The sequence below is a fragment of the Rana temporaria genome, chromosome 4 (assembly GCF_905171775.1).
Source record: "Rana temporaria chromosome 4, aRanTem1.1, whole genome shotgun sequence".
Classification (NCBI taxonomy): domain Eukaryota; kingdom Metazoa; phylum Chordata; class Amphibia; order Anura; family Ranidae; genus Rana; species Rana temporaria.
Genome location: NC_053492.1, coordinates 339160452 through 339179542, shown reverse-complemented (window position 1 = coordinate 339179542; position 19091 = coordinate 339160452). Strand labels below are relative to the sequence as shown.

At 47.9% G+C, this 19091-nt stretch overlaps 1 protein-coding gene across 1 annotated transcript in view; it reads right to left on the bottom strand.

Moving 5' to 3' along the window:
* Positions 1–19091, bottom strand: part of EDARADD (EDAR associated death domain) — a 152713-nt gene that overhangs the window by 95926 nt on the left and 37696 nt on the right. Inside the window, 1 exon segment of the mRNA XM_040350759.1 lies at positions 47–105. Within this exon segment, the coding sequence (XP_040206693.1) occupies positions 47–105 (59 nt within the window).

The following is a 19091-nucleotide window of genomic DNA, read 5'->3' as shown; positions in this document are numbered from 1 at the left end:
ATATCCTGTACAGTAACTAGCATCTTTACACAAATAATTTACTTACGGTCTCAAACAACATTGTGCTGGGCTCTGTATCCTCAACTGGTTCTTTAACATCATGATCTGCTGAGAAATACATTTCAGATTAAAAGACATTCAAAAGGGATCTCAGATTCCTCCTTTTTAATAGTGCGCAAAGAATGACAGAGTGTGGTATGTCTCCATCCCTTGTGCTGCACTCTGCCAATCACCGCAATATTTGAATGCAGAACATACTTATTGGAGGGATTATTCTTTGTTATATGAAAATTAGTCAAACGTTTTAGAAAATAATCTCCCCATGCAATAATGAGCAGAGGGGTGTCCAGCCTTTTGACTTTCCTGGGCCACATTGGAAGAAGAGTAATTTTCATGGGGCAACACAGAAAATATACTAACAATAAGCACAGCCAATGAGCAGAAAAAATTTGGCAGATTACACGTGAACGATCACTGATGTAGATGTGAGTAATAAAACTTAATTTTTTAGTTTTTGTAATATTATAAAAGTAAAAGAGGGTAACATAAAACTAGTGTAATATTTGACACTGTTCATAAACTAACACATCAATATCTGGTTCGATGGATGTAATAGCAATTCTCAATTAATTCTCAGGCCGCGTACACACGGTCGGTCCAAACCGATGAAAACGGACTGAAGGACCTTTTCATCGGTCCAAACCGATCGTGTGTGGGCCCCATCGGTCAGTTATCCTTGAACCGATGGACGCCTAACCGATAGGTCAAAACCGATGGTTAGTATGCAAAAGCATTGGTTAAAAACCCGCGCATGCTCAGAATCAAGTCGACGCATGCTTGGAAGCATTGAACTTAATTTTTCTCTGCACTTCGTTGTGTTTTACATCACTGCGTTGGACTCGATTGTTTTTTTAACTGATGGTGTGTAGGCACATCAGACCATCAGTCAGCTTCATCGGTTAACCGATGACAACGGTCCTTCGATCCGTTCTTATCGGATGGACCGACTGTGTGTACGCGGCCTCAAGGTGCTCACCAAACACAACATTAGCAGAAGGTGCCCAAAGGGTGGCACTAAAGAGCTGAAAATAACATAGCATGTCTAGTACGTCACTACATTCATTTGTATGCAAGACAAATTCCTGGCCAATGCCCTTCGGACAAAAGTGTGATGCTTTGTCTGCGGAAAATCCGATCGTGTGTACAAGGCTTTAGAGTTCCAAAACAAGCCCTGTCCACCAAAGGTGCAGTGGCTGTGAATTTGTGTTGGTGGATGGGAGAGGCCTAATAGGGAACTCTGAGGCCTCGTACACACGACCGAGTTTCTCGGTAAAAACCAGCAAGGGAGATATTTTTTTGCCGAGGAAAACGGTCGTGTGTACATTTTCGTCGAGGAAACTGTCGAGAACCTCGACGAGCCAAAAAGAGAGAAAGTTCTCTATTTTCTCGATGGGAGTCTGATTTGGCTCGTCGAGGATTTCGACGGCTGGTTTTCAACGAGAAACTCGGACGTCTGTATGCTAAGAAACCCACGCTTGCTCAGATTAAAGTATGAGACGGGAGTAACATTTGTAATGGAGATAACACATTTTTAAAGCTGTAACAGACTGAAAAGTGCAAATCGTCTCTTACCAAACTTTTATTTAACACGCAAACACATGAAATTAGCAAAAGCAGCCCCAAGAGTTTAGCCAGTGGAATCGAACTTCCCCTGCCGTTGTATGTGTTGTATGTCACCGCGTTTGAGAACGAGGAGATTTTGGCTTGACTGTGTGTACGCAAAGCAAGCTTGGCAAGTTCCTCGACAAGCCTAACAAGGAACTCGACGAGGAACTCGATGTGTTTCGCCCGACGAGTTTCTCGGTCGTGTGTACGAGGCCTGAGACTAGTTCAGTATCAGGTCTGCCTTGCTTGGAATTGACAGCAGATGACAGTGGGTGGATTCTAAAGCCACAGTTTGGAATGAATAGAGGATTTGGAATCCGCCCACTGCTTTTTTCTGTCAATCACAGGCAAAAACTAACCTGTTTGGGAACTAGTATCTCAGAGTTGTCCATCAGACTTCGCCCATTGCTAACTGTCATTCATAGGTTGCTAGGGTGCAGGCAGCCTTTGTTCTAGCAACCAATGAAGTAAAGGTAAAGCACACAAACACACACATACAATACCACCCTCCCCCAGTATGCCAATTTTGAGCTGTTCTTCATTACTGCCAGTTTGCTTATCTGCAGGGCCGGCGCAACCACCAGGCGGACCAAGCGGCCGCTTGGGGCGGGCAGGTCCGCAGCCTGGGATTGGGCGGAAAGATGACCTTTTTTTTTTTTTTTTTTTATTGTCCGGAGTTGCCGCCGCCCTCCGGCGCCCGGTGTCCCGCTCCAGGGCTCGAGTCCTGCGGGAACGGCGTCTGTAGAGGAGAAGGGAGGGAGAAAAAGTTTCACTGGCACCGCACTGCCCCGCCCCCTCCCCCGGCGAGCTGTTGCAGAAGAACAATAACATCATTAGCATGTGACAACCCCGACCCAGCAGGAGATCGTGGCCAGCACTAGCTAAACTTCTCTTCCTTCCCTGCTGAAGGGAGCATGCTGGCTGCTTGTAATTTTTTTTTGTGATGGACGCTGATGAGCTGACCAGCCAATCTGCAGGCACCTAGCCCTATCATGTGCCTGCAGATTGGCTGGTCAGCTCATCAGCGTCCATCACAAAAAAAAATTACAAGCAGCCAGCATGCTCCCTTCAGCAGGGAAGGAAGAGAAGTTTAGCTAGTGCTGGCCACGATCGGGTTTGTCACATGCTAATGATGTTATTGTATAAATACCAGGAAGCAGCATGGATGGAGGGTAAGTCACAGAAATTGTGTGTGTTACTGTGCCCCCCCCCTGCAGACTTTAATTAAACTCCTGTTTAAAGGGAAACCTGGCTGAGGTTGACAGGCTGGCATTGTTAAGATGGATGAGGATGACTCTGGGTGGATATGAGAGTTACATTGTGGAGATCCTCTTCACAATGTAACTCTCATCCCCACAGAGTCATCCTCATCCATCTTCACAATGCAACACAATCATCTTCATTCCCACCCAGCACCATCCATCCCTCTCTAACGCATCCCCTGCACGATCTATCCCTTTCCACAACACATCCCCACCCAGCACCATCCATCCCTCTCTAACGCATCCCCTGCACCATCCATCCCTTTCCACAACACATCCCCACCCAGCACCATCCATCCCTCTCTAACGCATCCCCTGCACCATCTATCCCTTTCCACAACACATCCCCACCCACACCCAGCACCATCCATCCCTCTCCACAACGCATCACCACAACGCATCACCACCCACGCTGAGCACCATCCATCCCACTCCACAATGCATCCCCACCCACCCCTCTCCACAACGCATCCCCACCCACGCCTAGCACCATCCACCCTCTCCACAACACATGGCTGTGGAGGAGGCGGGTACAGAGAGAGGTGGCTGTGGAGGAGGCGGGTACCACCCACCCCTCTCCACAACACATCACCACAACGCATCACCACCCACACCAAGCACCATCCATCCCACTCCACAATGCATCCCCACCCACCCCTCTCCACAACGCATCCCCACCCACGCCTAGCACCATCCACCCTCTCCACAACACATGGCTGTGGAGGAGGCGGGTACAGAGAGAGGTGGCTGTGGAGGAGGGGGTACAGAGAGGTGGCTGTGGAGGAGGGGGGTACAGAGAGGTGGCTGTGGAGGAGGGGGGGTACAGAGAGGTGGCTGTAGAGGAGGGGGGTACAGAGAGGTGGCTGTAGAGGAGGGGGGTACAGAGAGGTGGCTGTAGAGGAGGGGGGTACAGAGAGGTGGCTGTAGAGGAGGGGGTACAGAGAGGTGGCGGTAGAGGAGGGGGCACAGAGAAGTAGCTTTACAGCCCTCTCTGTACCCCCCCTCCTCCACAACCACCTCTCTGTACCCCCCTCCTCCACAAATACCTCTCTGTACCCCCCTCCTTAAAATTACTAAGATTGTATTTTTTTTTCTTTTTTAATAATTATGAGGTGGCACTGGTGGGCAGTAATGAGGTGGCACTGATGGACACTAATGGGCTGAACTGGTAGGCAGTGATGAGGTTGCACTGACAGGCTGAACTGGTGGACACTAATGAGGTGGCACTGTTGGACACTGATAGGCTGCACTTTACCTCTCCACCCTAAACAATAACCTCCTCCCCAACCTAGATTTTCTGAGATAATGAAAAAAAAAAAAATATCGGCCGCAAAAATCGGCCTAAAATATCGGCAATTTTGAAATATCGGCATCGGTATCGGCCAGAGAAAAACCCATATCGGTCTACCTCTAGTCTGCACTGTAGGGGTGTCTGCATTGTAGGGGTGGGAGTCTGCACTATAGGGGTGTCTGTACTGTGGGGGTCTGCACTGTAGGGGTGTCTGTACTGTGGGAGTCTGCACTATAGGGGGGTCTGTACTGTAGGGGTGTCTGTACTGTGGGGGTCTGCACTATAGGGGTGGGGGTCTGCACTGTAGGGGTGTCTGTACTGTGGGAGTCTGCACTATAGGGGGGTCTGTACTGTAGGGGTGTCTGTACTGTGGGGGTCTGCACTATAGGGGTGGGGGTCTGCACTGTAGGGGTGTCTGTACTGTGTCGGGTTGGGGCCTGCACTGTAAGGGTTTCTGTACTGTGGGGGGCTGCACTATAGGGGTGTCTGTACTGTGGGGTATGGGGGTCTGCACTGTAGGGGTGTCTGTACTGTGGGGGTCTGCACTATAGGGGTGGGGGTCTGCACTGTAGGGGTGTCTGTACTGTGTCGGGTGGGGGTCTGCACTGTAAGGGTGTCTGTACTGTGGGGGTCTGCACTATAGGGGTGTCTGTACTGTGGGGGTCTGCACTGTTGGGGGGTCTGAACTGTTGGGGGGTGTCTGTGTAATGGGGTCCAGAGGTGCAGGGTGCTATGTAATGTAAAGGGGTCCAGTGGTGTATGGTGCTGTGTAATGTAAAGGGGTCCAGTATGTTTTACATTTAGTAGTATGGTGTATATTATACTAAGAATTTCTGGTGTGGCGTGGTTACAAAAGCACAAATTAGTGTGTTTTTTTTATATAAAAAAATTATTGAAAGAAACATTTTTGCAAGGGAGGTGGGTGGCCGGTGGGGGGGGGGGGGGCCGCCAAAATGGAGCTTCGCTTGTGTAGGCTGAAATCCTTGCACCGGCCCTGCTTATCTGTGAACTGGCGGTAATCCTTTTAGAATTTGTCACAGCCATTCTGACAGATTGTATAAATTGTGGCAGAAGGAACTACTTGAATATGTTTGTACTTTTACTGAAACTGGCACAAGGCTTTCATTAATTAAACAAAGGTCATATTAAAGAGGCCATACCACCAGAAAAGGGATGTTACGGCTTTATTCAATTTCTCTGATTGTCTGAATTACCAAATATTTAACAGTGGAGACAAAAAAATATTAATGGGCTGTGAGAGTAGGAGATGCTGTCATGGTAAAATTGGTAGTTTGGAGGACACAGGGTATGCACATTTGCTTGGTGCAAGACTGCAGAGCATAGATGTGGACTGGAGAAAACTGCTTTCGCAGCTTTCTCAGGGTTTTGGTATTCCAGCATTGGGGCTCTGTAGTTTGGAGATTCCATACTGTCCGGATTTTGTAGATTAACAGCAAGGAGTGTGCTCAGGTGAGCACAGCACTTATAATGAGGGCATGGGAAGACCTCATGGCTCCCAGGCGGAGACTGCTCCACACCAAGGAAGACAGGAGGGGCCAGATTCACGTAGCTCAGCGCATCATTAGGCGGGCGTAGCGCAACGCAGATACACTACACCGTCGAAACTTAGAGAGGCAAGCAGCCTATTCAGCAAGCAAATGCGCGCTGCGATGCGCCATCGTAACGTAATTGAGACGGCGTAAACCGACGCAATTCAAAGTGGGAAGGAGGTGGGCGTGATCCATTTAAATGAAGCGTGACCCCATGCAAATTAAGGTCCGAACGAACGGCGCATGCGCCGTCACGTGATCGCATGCCCCGCGTCCCACTGCGCATGCGCCCCAATTCGCCTATCGTATTCCCCCACGATAACCCAGCCCACCGTTTCGGCCCAGGGCATAAATCCGCCCAGACATGCGCCAGTCAAGTGCAAAAGTACACCTGCTGGTTTTGGTCGTTTGGTGTGGCTACTTTTGCTTTCTTCTTATCCAAAAAGATGTCTGAGGCTGCGTCTAAGGATAGGAGGGATAAAAACTTTAGTATTGAGGAGAAGGCGGTCATTATTGATGCCATGCGAAAATATAATAAGTTCCTCCACGGCAAGGAAAGTGGCTCGATCAGCAAGGTCCGTAAGGATCAAATCTTGGCACAGATTGCAGCGGAGGTGAGTGCCCTTGGCTATGCCAACCGGACCCCAGACAAGATCGCCAAGAAGATCAACGACCTGCGGCGTCTTGTGAAGGAGAAGGTGGCCAAGATCAAGAAACACAGTAGGGGCACCGGAGGTGGACCAGCCCTGAAGATAAGACTGACACCTGATGAGGAGGTCATTGCCAGGTGCCTGGAGAAGGAGCAGGTGGAGGGCCTGGAGGGCTTCGAGTCAGTTGATCAGCCCTTGAGGACAGGTGAGTGTGTTTTATCTTTTATCTGGTGTCTAACATGTGGGGGGGGGGGGGGAGTGAATATGTGACAAGTGTGTGGGTCCACCAACATGTGAATATTTTGTGTCATCCACAGATGTGCAGGATGAAGCGGGCCCATCCTCGGCTGCTGGCCAACCAACCCCATCCCAGGATACCAGTGTCCACACCTCTCCATTAGAGGAAGTGGAGGAGGAGCACGGGCACCTGGATGATGGCATATATCTGGGGGATGAGACCACCGTCGCTGGACCCTCCCATACCTCCACCTCCATAGGGGATACCCCCCCAAGGGACTCAAACTTCATTGTAACCCCCCCAAGGCCCTCAAATGTGGGATCCCCCCCAAGGGCCTCCACCCTTTTGGGAAGCCCCCTAAGGGCCTCCGACCTTTTGGGAAGCCCATCCTCCCTAAGGGAAGTGCCCTCAGGGGCCTCCCCATACATTCGTCCCCAAGCCTCACCTGCACCCAGGAAGGCCACTAGGAAGACGAGGGGTGATCCTGACGCCTTAGAAGCCACTTTGGCTATGGACCTGGCCAGACAGACCCACCATGTGGGTTCTGTGGCATGTGATATGCGCCGGGTGGCAGCCAGCCTGGCCTCCATGCAGCAGACCCAGGCTGCTTTCACTGCCACCATGACCGAAAATGTGCAGGAGGTCAGTGCCAACAGCACTGCGTTGGTGACCTGCATTAGGGACCTGGATGACACAAATTCAGGCCTTGTGGCAGAGGTCAGGAGCCTGGGAGTGGCCATACAGGCCAATACAGCAGCCATTGAGGCGGTGGGGAATCAGACCACTGCGGTCCTCACCCGCATAGCCCTGGCTTTAGAGGGTATCCAGGCAGCCAGGGAGAGACCGGGGGATGTTCCTCCTCCCAATGACCCACCCCCCCCACCCGCGGCTGCCCCCAGGCAACAGAGGGCACGGAGCCTTGGCACTAGGCGTAGTCCACGTCGGGCCAGATGAGTGCCAGTTCGAATATTTTATTTTTATACTCGTTATGATTTTTGGTTATTAACTGATACTCATGATATGAGTGATCTTATGTTATTATGATACTCGATTGGAGTTGTATTTATTTTATTATTATTCGTGATAATTTTATTTGAAAATATTTTCAGAGAAAGATACAGCAACATAATTGGAGCCTTGACGTGGCGTTGCTGCTCCCAAGTACCGCACGGTGTACTTCGGTCTAATCCAATTTATTGTGGTTTGGGGGAGGGGGGGTGTGTTAGGGACCACAGTGGGGTGCATGCGTGCATTCTCATTGTGACAGGTTTCATGTGCGTGTTGCACGTGAAAATAAGCCTACCACTAGGCATCTCCTGACTGCTCTTCCCTCAGCAGACGGGGGACCCTCGGTTGGGGGGGGAATGTCTGGTTCGGGGGTCAGGTCATGACGGAGTTCAACCTGCAGGCCCCTTCTCAGGGCGAAATTGTGCAGAATGCAACATGCACCAATAATCTGGCACACAAAGTCTGGGGCATACAACAGTGTACCCCCAGACCTATCTAGGCATCGGAACCGTGACTTCAGGAGGCCAAACGTGCGCTCCACCACTCCCCGGGTACGTATATGAGCCTCGTTGTAGCTTCTTTCTCCTGGTGTTTGTGGGTTCCGGAATGGGGTCATCAGGTGGGGTCCCAGGGCATATCCAGAGTCACCTGGAAGGGAAAAGACAGGAGGAGGTTAGTCATGCATGTGCCCCTCGTGATGTCTGCATCATGGGGGGGACAGTAATGCCTGACACCCATGTCACTCACCAACCAGCAAGCTGTCCCCATACACGTTCTGTCCTGGGATGTCGCTTTGCCGGTAGATAAAGCTGTCATGGGTGGCCCCAGGGTGTTTAGCACAGACGTGCCATATGAGGCCTTGAGCATCGGTTATTACTTGTACATTAATTGAATGCCAATTCTTCCTGTTACGGTACATATGCTCAGCGTCACGGGGGGGGCTGGAGTGCCACATGAGAACAATCAATGGCCCCCACAGTGCGTGGAAATCTGGCTATTTTATAGAAATCGGTTCTTGCCTTTGCCTGCTGGACCTCCTGGGTGGGTCTCACAATGTGGTGGGACATCCATCTCAGGATAGCGGGTACAACTTGGTGCACGCACCTACTCATTGTGGATTGGGACAACCCAGCCAAATTTCCACTGGTTCTTTGAAATGATCCACTGGCTAAAAAATGCAGGGTTGCCATGACCTTGAGCAGTGGCGGCACTGCTTGTGATCGATGTGTTGGGCTGGTGAGGTCATCCTGCAGGGATCGTACTATTTCCATGATAGCTTCAGTGTCAAATCTCAACAAGCGAAACACCTCCGATTCAACCATGCCAAAGAGGTCCATGAGATCTCGGGGTACCCTCTCCTGTGCCCTCCTCCTCCTCCTGCGTGCTTGTAGACGCCGTAGTACTATGACCACGGCTGCCCCTGACATGTTGGCACACAGATGTGTTGTCCTGCAAGTGTTGTTGCTCAGCTCCTCTGTCACGCTGCTGCTGTTGCTGCTCTCCAGCTGACCTGTGCAAGTCCGTTGCAAAGTTACCCCTGCTTTTATGAAGGGTAACTTTAGATCGGGCGAGCAGCTTACGCGCACCGCGCGTAGCCTACGACGGACAATCGTACGCATGTGAATCGGCATTTCTCCCTCATTTGCATAATTGAATAGCAAATCAATGGGAACGAAGAATACGCCTAGCCTAAATATGCGCCTAAGTTTCGCCGGCGGAGGACAGTTGCGTTGGACGGGTGAAGCCTAAGTTCGCGTGTATGTGCTTCTGTGGGTACCGCGCATCGATACGACGGCGCACATCTACACTTACGCCGCGTATCTCGAGATACACCGTCGTATCTCTTTGTGAATCTGGCCCGAGGTCTCCAGGAGGCAGCCAGAACGTGTGTGACTGCAAGAGGCAGTGAAATGGCCTGAGGACTAAGGCCAGAGCGGAGCTGTGGGCGCTAAATTGAAGCTATCTACATTGAAGAGCCCTGTAGTCTGTGTGACCAGGATAGAGAGCAGAAATACTGCTAAAGAGAGCCAGGTTAGCATTTTCCGTTGTGTTTATTTGCTGGAGAAGAACCCCTGCACAGGAAACTTTATGTTACAGACTTGTATTTGCCTTTGTGACCCACTGTCACTGCCTTTTTAATACAAATGGGCTACCATGCCCTAAAATATAGCTCACCCCTGTCATCTCCATCCTCCCCGTCACCTCCCTACCACCCACCCCTGTCATCTCCATCCTCCCCTTCACCTCCCTACCGCCCACCCCTGTCATCTCCATCCTCCCCGTCACCTCCCTACCACCCACCCGTGTCATCTCCATCCTCCCCGTCACCTCCCTACCACCCAGCCCTGTCATCTCCATCCTCCCTACCGCCCACCCCTGTCATCTCCATCCTCCCTGTCACCTCCCTACCACCCACCCCTGTCATCTCCATCCTCCCCGTCACCTCCCTACCACCCACCCCTGTCATCTCCATCCTCCCCGTCACCTCCCTACCACCCACCCCTGTCATCTCCATCCTCCCCGTCACCTCCCTACCACCCACCCCTGTCATCTCCATCCTCCCCGTCACCTCCCTACCACCCACCCCTGTCATCTCCATCCTCCCCGTCACCTCCCTACCGCCCACCCCTGTCATCTCCATCCTCCCCATCACCTCCCTACCACCCACCCCTGTCATCTCCATCCTCCCCGTCACCTCCCTACCACCCACCCCTGTCATCTCCATCCTCCCTACCGCCCACCCCTGTCATCTCCATCCTCCCTGTCACCTCCCTACCACCCACCCCTGTCATCTCCATCCTCCCCGTCACCTCCCTACCACCCACCCCTGTCATCTCCATCCTCCCCGTCACCTACCTACCACCCACCCCTGTCATCTCCATCCTCCCCGTCACCTCCCTACCGCCCACCCCTGTCTTCTCCATCCTCCCCGTCACCTCCCTACCGCCCACCCCTGTCATCTCCATCCTCCCCGTCACCTCCCTACCGCCCACCCCTGTCATCTCCATCCTCCCCGTCACCTCCCTACCACCCACCCCTGTCATCTCCATCCTCCCCGTCACCTCCCTACCACCCACCCCTGTCATCTCCATCCTCCCCGTCACCTCCCTACCGCCCACCCCTGTCATCTCCATCCTCCCCGTCACCTCCCTACCACCCACCCCTGTCATCTCCATCCTCCCTGTCACCTCCCTACTGCCCACCCCTGTCATCTCCATCCTCCCCGTCACCTCCCTACCGCCCACCCCTGTCATCTCCATCCTCCCCGTCCACAATGTGTGGCAGGTGATGTGGCAAGTGACAATCTGCTACGTGTGGCAGGTGACGTTGTGGCAAGTGACAATGTGTGACAGGTGGCGTCGTGGCAAGTGACAATCCTCAATGTCTGACATCGTGGCAAGTAACAATCTGCAATGTGTGGCAGGTGACAACCCGCATCTGGTGAAGCGGCAAGTGACAATCCGCATCTGAAGGCAGGTGACGTTGGCAAGTGACACGCTTGGGGCTCCTACTGATTCTGCAATATGGTGAGTTGAACTATTTTATATAGCAATGTAATAATAGAAATTATGCACTTCAAGCATTTTTATTATTTATTTTTTTTTACTAGTAATGGCAGTGATCTGTTTTTTTTGGGTTTTTTTTTGTGAGACTGCAACATTGCGGTGGACAGGTCAGAAACTTTTGACACATTTTTGGGACCATTCACATTTATACAGCGATCTGTGCTATTAAAATGCACTGATTAATGTGTAAATATCACTGTCAGGGAAGGGATTAAATGTGTTCCCTGGGAGGTGTTTCTAACTGGGGGGGGGGGACTGACTGGAGGAGGAGAGAGATCTCTGTTCCTAATCACTAGGATAGAGCAATGACAGGTCCTCTTTATACTCCTACATACATGTATAGAGCCATGACAGGTCCTCTTTATACTCCTTTATACATGTATAGAGCCATGACAGGTCCTCTTTAGTTATAATGATATCAAATAAAATCAAATAAAGGATGTGGGGCCTTTTGGTGGGCGTGATTTTTTTTTTCTGGGGGGGGGGGGGGGGCCATACAACATTTTGCTATGGGGCCCTGTGATTTCTAGTTACGCCCCTGGGGTGACCAATACAGTTTGTGTGCCAGGTTCCCTAGTGACAGGTGCTGCAGAGATGCCTAGGGAAACCTCCCAGGAGCCTGCAGAGGTGAGGCACATGGTTTCCCAGGACAACTGTGGAGCCTCCCTAGTGGGCAAAATAATCCCTTTGGAGAGGAAGGGTGGTGTGCTGAGTGGCACACATGGTGCCATGCATTATGACCAAAGACAGCCTGAGAAAGCTCATAACACTGCTATGTCTATGAATGCTGATGATAAAGGTATTGCTGTCATGTGTACTTATGTTGGTGATGTGTTCACTAACAATGAGGAAAGGGGAATGTCTCCCTTGGCCACCAGACGCAGAGCCACAGGGTAAAAAAAGTCCTGCTAGCCACATCTTTGGAGCGGTGAAGGAGCGGTGTGCCCATTAAAATCAATGGGACAGCGTGGCTATACCGCATGCAATGCGGTGCTTCAGCAACTGAACTGCATATTCTAGATGAGGTCTTACTAATGATTTGTACAGGGGCAAAATGATATCTCTCTCTCTCTGGAGTCCATACCTCTCCTAATACAAGAAAGGACTTTGCTCGCTTTGGAAACCGCAGCTTGGCATTGCATGCCATTATTGAGCTTATGATCTACCAAAACCCCCAGATCCTTGTAAATTGGAAACATCCTGTAAGGACGTTATTCCACTGCGTAGCTTGGTGTCATCTGCAAAGACAGAAATGTTACTTTTGATCTCAGACCCAATATAATTTATAAAGATATTAAAAAGTAAGGGTCCCAGCACTGAACCTTGGGGAACACCACTGATAACCTTAGACCAATCAGAGTAAGAATCATTAACCACTACTCTCTGAATTCTGGGGCAGATTTACGTAGCTTGAGCGCAGCGTAACGGAACCCGTTTACGTTACACCACCGCAAGTTTTCCGATTTAGTGCCCGATCCACAAAGCACTTACCTGGAAATTTGCGGCGGTGTATCGTAAACACGTCCGGCGCAAGGCGGCCCAATTCAAATTCCCGTCATTAATGAGTCCCTAAAAATTAGATACAATGGCTTTGAAATTACAGAGCTCAATTATTTTAGGATCTGTGGGTGGATGCCATCTGGTCCAGGTGCTTTATCCACCTTTATTCTGTCTAAATATTTCTGGACCATATCACTTTTGAGCCATTGTGGATCATTTGGAGCTTTGTCACTATCACCCCTATTATGGACATGAGCTCCCCCATGCTCCTTTGCATACACAGAGCTGAAGAAAGTATTTAATAAATTAGCATTCTCGTTGTCCCCAGTCTCCCACTCTAGATTATTTTGTAAAGGGCCTACAGTCTCCGACTTTACCTTTTTACTATTAATATATTTTAAGAATTTTTGGGGGTTTGTCCTATCTTTTGCAATCTGATGTTCGTTTTGAATTTTTGCATTCTTGATTTCCTTTTTACATATACTGTTATATTCTTTGTAACATTTAAACGACACTAGTGTTCCTTCATTTTTATATTTTTTAAAAGCTCTTTTCTTATGCCGCATACACACGGTCGTTTTTTGTGATGAAAAAAAAAGAAATTTTTAAAAACGTCATTTAAAATGGCCGTGTGTGGGGAAAACTTTGTTTTATGTCTTCTGAAAAAAATTTTTTGAACATGCTTCAATTTTTTATGTCGTTTTTCAAAAGGTTGTTTTTTGTGTCATAAAAAATGATCGTGTGTGGGCTAAAACGACGTTTAAAACAACGTTTTTTAAACCCGCGCATGCTCAGAAGCTATGACGCGAGCTTGAATGGAACAGAGTGCCGCCGTACATGCTGAACGTAACCGCGCTTTGCTAGAGCATTTTGAAAAAACGATGGTGTGTAGACAACGTCGATTTTTAAAACGAAGTTTGAAAAACTTTGTTAGTTTAATGAGAAAAAGCAACGTTTTTTTTACAAGACAAAAAACGACCGTGTGTACGCGGCATTATAGTTTATAGCTTTTTTAACTTTGGCCGTGAGCCACATAGGTTTTATTTTTAGCCTTTTTAAACTTATTGCCCATGGGAATATAGGGCCAAATTCTCAAAAAAGCTGCCTAACTTAACTTTCAGCAGTTAAGTTACACTGACTTAAAATTTCTACCTAAGTGCCTGATCGTCAAAGCACTTACCTAGAAATTACACGCCGTGTAACTTAAGTGCCGCCGTCGTAAGGCGGTCCTCCTCTCCTGGGGGCGTTTAAAATTTAAATGAGGCGCGCTCCCGCGCCGGCCGTACTGCGCATGCGTGTGACGTCATTTTCCCGACGTGCAGCGCGCGAACGTAATTAACGCCGGGCGGCTTTGAGAATTTCGACGGGACACTAAAGTTGCGACGGGTGAAAAAAAAAAGACGCGCCGGGAAAACAAATAATTAAAAAAAAAAATGACAGCGTCGCTCAGCATGCATTCCTGAGAGGGAGAACTCCATGCCAATTTTCAAAGAAAAAACCGGCATGGGTTCCCCCCCCAGGAGCATACCAGGCCCTTAGGCTGAACAGCAGTTAAGTCTGCGTATCTCTTTTGAGAATCAGGCCCCTACTTTGCAGTGAGGTCCCAAACAGTCTTTTTGAAGAATTTCCATTTCTGTTCTGTGCCCATTGATGCCAATATTCTCTCCCAGTCTAAGTCCTGGAGAGCAGCCCTCATCCTTGGAAAATTTGCTCTCTTGAAATTAGGTGTATTTATCTTTTCTGTATGTGATTTTTGCTTACAGCTAACATCAAATGAAATCATGCTATGGTCACTGCTACCCAGGTGTTCCTTTATATGAACATTAGTAATACGCTCTGCATGGTTTGAGATTACCAGGTCCAACAGAGCATCATTCCTAGTTAGGGCCTCCATAAACTGGACCATAAAACTGTCCTGTAATAGGTTTATACATTTTTGCCCTTTAACTGTCCCAGCAGTGCCATTACTCCAGTCAATTTCTGGGTAGTTAAAATCCCCCATTATTATCACTGTTCCAGCCCTTGCAGTCCTTTCCACCTGTGCAAGGAGCTGACTCTCCACCTCCTCGTTAACATTGGGTGGTCTATAACAAACTCCAATGATTAACTTTGAACTACGCACATCGGTATGCAGTTCCACCCATAATGCTTCCGACTCATCACACTCTCCATCCACCAGGTCCTCTTTCACAGACGCCTACACCTGCATAGCCAGGAATATGAATAGCCCAGTCATGTGAGGAATGAAGCCAAGTTTCAGCAATACCGATTACATCATAGCTCTCCTCATGCACCAGAGCTTCCAGCTCACCTATTTTGCTCGGCAGACTTCTGGCATTGGCGAACAACACTTTAATGCTCCAGTAGTGCTGGTCCCTGATTGGTTTCACCAATGTCACTCAATGGAGCATACTTATTTGGATGCTCCAGCACTGGATCGGCCTCCAAATGAAATGTGCAGAAAAGCAAGGGAATGTGCATATTCAAATATCAATACATGTGCTGTGATGAAACAGTGGTAAAAAAAAGCCTTAAAAAGAGCAATTGGATAAATAAATATAATGATAAATCAAGAAAAGTCAATTTCAGCATGTTAACAGTCTATAGCCTCAGGTGATACAAAGAGATGAAACAAATCCTCCTATGTAAGTTGTACCTGTTTATCTGCAGTCTTCTCTGTTCAAAGTCCAGAATTTATAAAGCCTGTCAGAGTTCAAAAACAGGGGCAGAGAGCTGAAATTACACTCTGATGAGCTCAGTGAAGAGAACTCTGAGAGCTGATTGGATGGAAGAGACACACCCTCTTCACACAGGAACAGAGCTGAGAGTGTAAGTGAGCTGGAGGTCCCTCCCCTGTCACCTTTTTTCTTGTTATAAGTCACTAATGCAGATAGCAGAGGAATGAAATAGCAGACAGAAATTACATGTATTCCCGGACGTGTTACGCAAACGACGTGAAATTTTAAATTTCGACGCGGGAACAACGGCCATACTTTAGACAGCAATACGTTTGCTGACTAAAGTTAGGGCACCCAAAACGACGACTAACTTTGCGATGGGAAACTAGACTAGCGGCGACGTAGCGAACGCAAAAAAACGTTGTGGATCGCCGTAACTCCTAATTTGCATACCCGACGCTGGTTTACGACGCAAACTCCCCCCAGCGGCGGCCGCGGAACTGCATCCTAAGATCCCACAGTGTAAAACAATTACACCTGTCGGATCTTAGGGATATCTATGCGTAACTGATTCTATGAATCAGTCGCATAGATACTCTGAGAGATACGACGGAGTATCTGAGATACTCCGTCGTATCTCCACTGTGAATCTGGCCCTAAGAGCCTACATAGAGTTCATTTTTATAGTAACACTAAACTCTGATTTAGAAAAAATAAATCTATTCAAGTTTGTGTTCCTAACTCAAAAAAATAAATAATAATAACACTTCTATTGCTGTCTCCAAATTCCTTTTTTTTTTTGCTAATGTGATCTGACATCCGGTTGAAGGGAGGCTACATTCATTCTCCATGGTCCCACTGTATGTAGGAATGACAGGAAAAGGGGCAATTATAGCCCCCCTTTTCCTCATGGGAGAGCGACGGGGGACAGTGTTAGGCTTCTGGGGGGGGGGGGGGGTTCTTAACCCCCTGTGAAGAAATTAGATTATTTGGCCTTTGGGTGACCTTTCCTGGGCCTGAATAGAATGCCCGGGAAAGGTCAGTTTAAACGGGCTCATTTGTCCCCCAGGTGACCTTTCTGGGGGATTTTTTGGCGGGCTCTTTGAACTTTGGGTGACCCTTCCTGGGCTTCTGGACAGAAGGTCCGGGAAGGGTCAGTTCAAACCAGTCAGAACCAGTGGGTTTTAGCCAGTTTTCGGGCTATTTAAAGCGGGTTCCGTTCAGCCCAGGCTCATTCGCCTCAGAAGACATTGGAGCTGTGGTGTTCTTCCCCTCCCACCCCCCCCCCCCCCTCTTTTCAGAATATATCTTGTCGCGGTTGTTTCTTATGTGGTTTTTTAACAGCAAAGGGGGACTAGCTATGCTCATATTTATTTGATTTTATATTTATGTTAAAAATATCTTTTGTGAAGTTGGGTACTAGTGTGCTAGCTGGGTAATTGTGTTGGTAGCCTGAGCCGTAGTGGCTAGGTTAGCTTTAATGCTTTATTTTTATGCTTATTTATTTATATTTTGTTGATAATATTTAACACAATATTTTGAAACCAATATTAAATAACCGCGGCCTTTAACATCCAACAGTGGTCTGCTGTCTTTTATTTATTTATTTATTTATTTATTTAACGCGTTAAGGATAATTCCCATCTGCTATCCCATGTAGTCACCCTCTCTTGCTTTCTCCTGAGTAGGACTAGGGACTATAGGGTTGTCGCAGTGTGTATAGAGCAGTACACATGTCTGCGACTAAGAGCCGGTTCACACAGGGGCGACACGACTCACCTGAAAATGACCTGAGCACGCACCAAAGCGCGTCATGGGGCGACTTACAAGGCGACTTCAAGTCGCCTGCAGAACAGGAGGCTTTCCAGTGGCCAATCAAACAAGAATCAGCTCTGTGGGAGGCAGGGGTTTGCCTGAGACATGTATGTTATCTTCCTGTATTGTTGCTTCTGTTAAGACAGTGATCCGACTTCTGAGGCGACTTCCATTTGAAATCAATGGGTACAAGTCGCCTAGAAGTCGGATTGAAGTAGTACAGGAACCTTTTCTGAAGTCAATTTAATTGCTTTTCTCAACAGCGCGACTTGGGGCGACTTCAAGTCGCCCCTGTGTGAACCGGCTCTAGCGTGTCCTGCTCATTCCAAACAAACAGAAATAAGAGGGAAAACAAGAGATTAGTAATTAGTTAATAGTGGATGTGCATGGCTTATTTTTGGAGAAAAAAGATATCGATTAGTGTCACTTAAAGGGAGCGGATAAAAACAGAATTATTTTCTTCTCTAAAACAACACTGTTATCTGCTTTGTTAACAAGCAGACAAAGGAAACAGGCAAATTGAATTAGAAGCTGTTGAACAATAAAACTGAAAAAGAGTTCAAAACTATCTTGAAAATCAAAATGATAAAATAAAATAAAATAAAAAAACAGTTGAAACGTCCAAGCTTTATAAGTAAGCCTCATCACGAGTATATTTTAATATGAGTAGTGTTCTAAAGATGAGAGGTATAAATAAACCTCTGGTAAATACAACCAATTCACAAGCAGTTACAGGGTTAACACTTGCTAGCTGTATCCAGCCTCAGACAAACTTTGTACCAGTAAAGAAAACCTGGAAGTGTCTGCTGACATGAAACTTCCACATCAAATAAATATTACATGTACAGACTTGAGATGCATGGCAGGCACGAATGTTAATCCTGTTTTTGTTGAAACTTGAATTGAGTTATGGTTTGTACTTACTTGTCACATCTGGCAAGATGCATACAGCATAATATGCCTATATACTGCAAACGGTTTGCTGGGTGTGAAAGATGAGACTGAAAGTTTTCTGCGTAAAATCTACAATAGGATTACTAAAGCAATAGATTACAGCACTGGAAGAGACTACCGAACTAGTGGAAATTTACATTAAAATGTACATTTTATCTATTTACCTATTTAAATAAAATGCACATTTTGCAAGGGTATTCACAAAAACATTCCCAGCCATGAAGTGGCTGGAAAGTGAACACAGCAGCTTCATTTACAAACTATTGTACAACATGTTATATGTACTCAAGCACTATACATTTATATTAAAATGTGTTCCATGGTTACCAATCGTTACAGCAGGGAGTCCACATTTTTTTTTAATCTTTAGGGCCTTGTCAGTGACAGATTCACCCAGGCAAGGCAATCCCTTCCGATAACAGAATCGCTCCCTCTTTGGAAGGAAAGGCTGTTGAATTTTACTCCCTAGAGCAGTGTTTTCAAGCAGGAAGGAACCCTGCATAAAAACACTGCTCTAGAGAGTAAAATCCCTTAGCTTGCTCGGGGTTCCTTGAGCAATAAGCAATTTCTGACTCTCAGATAAGTGTCATTGACACCAATGATCTTCTTAGCTATCTGTACATGGGACATTTTTCTTATCTTAGGGGTTCCTCCATGTTTAAAGTTGAGAAAGGCTGCTATAGAATAGGAGCAGCAAGAGAACAACATCTGAACAAGTGAAGGGGTTGACTCCTTAGAAAAAGGTAGAGGGCTCTGACAGATCCGTCTCTGCACAGTGAGTGGAGACAGCCCTGTCATCCGCCTGCTCAGCCGGGATCAGCGGATCGATCCCCCACTGAGCAAAGAGGAGTCCATCGGGCAGACCGCCTGTGTGAAAGGACCCTAATACCACGTACACACGACCGGTTTTCCCA